The sequence below is a fragment of the Eimeria necatrix genome, genomic scaffold (genome assembly GCF_000499385.1).
Source record: "Eimeria necatrix Houghton genomic scaffold, Enh_scaff3327, whole genome shotgun sequence".
NCBI classification, from domain to species: Eukaryota; Apicomplexa; class Conoidasida; order Eucoccidiorida; family Eimeriidae; genus Eimeria; species Eimeria necatrix.
In genome coordinates, this window is record NW_013653850.1 from 544 (window position 1) to 1,931 (window position 1,388).

Genomic DNA, 1,388 nt, shown 5'->3' on the forward strand with positions numbered 1-1,388 from the left:
GGAGCGACCGTCTGTCGCTTGGAAGCCTTGCGAACTGCTTGCTGTTTTGGATATGAGACTTTAGCCCCAGGAGGCGTCAGCGGTAATCACTTCGCTACCCATGAGGCTGAAGTCTCATACTAATAGCATCAAGCAGCGTAGCAGGAACACTGTCATCTTGCCATCGGGCATTTGTCTAAAAGTCCTGTTTAGTGGCTAGGTGCAACAGTGATCTTTGTGAAATGCTTCGTAGTGAGGTCCTCTTTGTAGCAAATGATCAATTCGTATTCTCTAACATCGTAGGGAGTTCTAAATGCACTGTAGCAGTGATGTTCCTTAGTGTCGATGCTTTGTGGAACGATTATGAAAGGGTTGATGAAAAAATAGTTCGTGGAGAACCTGTGCCCTATTTAAAATGGCATGGGCACTTCGTAGCTGCATTTGCAGCGCCAATCACCCTTTAGGCCCCTCTCGTGCTTTCAGGGGCAGACCTGCAGAGACTGAAACTGGGGCCTTTTAAATTTAGTCTAATAAAACATAGGCGAGTCAGCTTGGTGGCTGGTACCTCTTTACCATGAAGACCTCGGACGTCGCCTAGTAGTGTACTGACTACTGAGACTAGGCGGCTTAATTCCCGACCGATAGCTTAGTTGATGCCGGTAAGCTGCTCTTCCTCGCGGTGATGCTGGTTCTCTTGATGAGGATGCGCAAAATGGTAGTCATGGTGATAATGAGCTGGGCCACCGTGGTTCTGGTGGCCGTTGTGTTGAGCGTGTTGATGTTGAGGCACATGAACAGTATGTTCATGATGATGATGGTGAGGATGGTGGGGATGATGGTCGGAATGAGGATGAGGATGTTGATGGGGATGAGGATAATGGTGGGGATGATGTTCGGGATGAGGATGAGGATGTTGATGGGGATGAAGATGAGGATGATGATGAGGATGAGAATGATGGGGATGAGGGTGAGGATAATTTGGCTGAGGATGCGGATAATGGGGATGAGGATGGAGGTGAAAGTGGTAAGTTGTCTGGGGACTAGGAGGGGTTGGGTATATGTTGGGTTGAACGACTTTGGCAAGTTTGGCGGAGACAAGCCCGCTCAGTGGGAAAAAGAGACGTGGGTCGGCGTTTGCATCTTGCTGGATCGCAATAATCGCTTCTGGATCGATTTCAACTGCAAGCTGAGAAGGATACTCAGGTGCTTCGTCTGCAGCAACGGCTGCGCAGGCTGTGAAACCAACGAGGGTGGTTAGGATAGCCCTCATCTTCAAACTTGTTCTTGTAGCCTCAGTAAATGATTATGAAGTAAAATATTGTGATAGCCTTTAATTTTATTTTGGGGTCCTGTTAGTGAAGGTTTCAGAACACGATTTCGGAGGGACGCGAGGTGGTCAGGCTGTTCAA

The 1,388-nt window shown here is 48.3% G+C and overlaps 1 protein-coding gene across 1 annotated transcript; it reads left to right on the forward strand.

The window, feature by feature from the left end:
* Window positions 1-632: 632 nt before the first annotated feature.
* ENH_00044420 (hypothetical protein) lies at window positions 633-1,023 on the forward strand (the record flags this gene model as incomplete). The annotated part of the gene is made up of 2 exons (XM_013580917.1): window positions 633-638; window positions 802-1,023. 2 exons carry the CDS (start codon window positions 633-635, stop codon window positions 1,021-1,023), a joined length of 228 nt encoding a protein of 75 aa, XP_013436371.1.
* Between the last annotated feature and the right edge of the window lie 365 nt (window positions 1,024-1,388).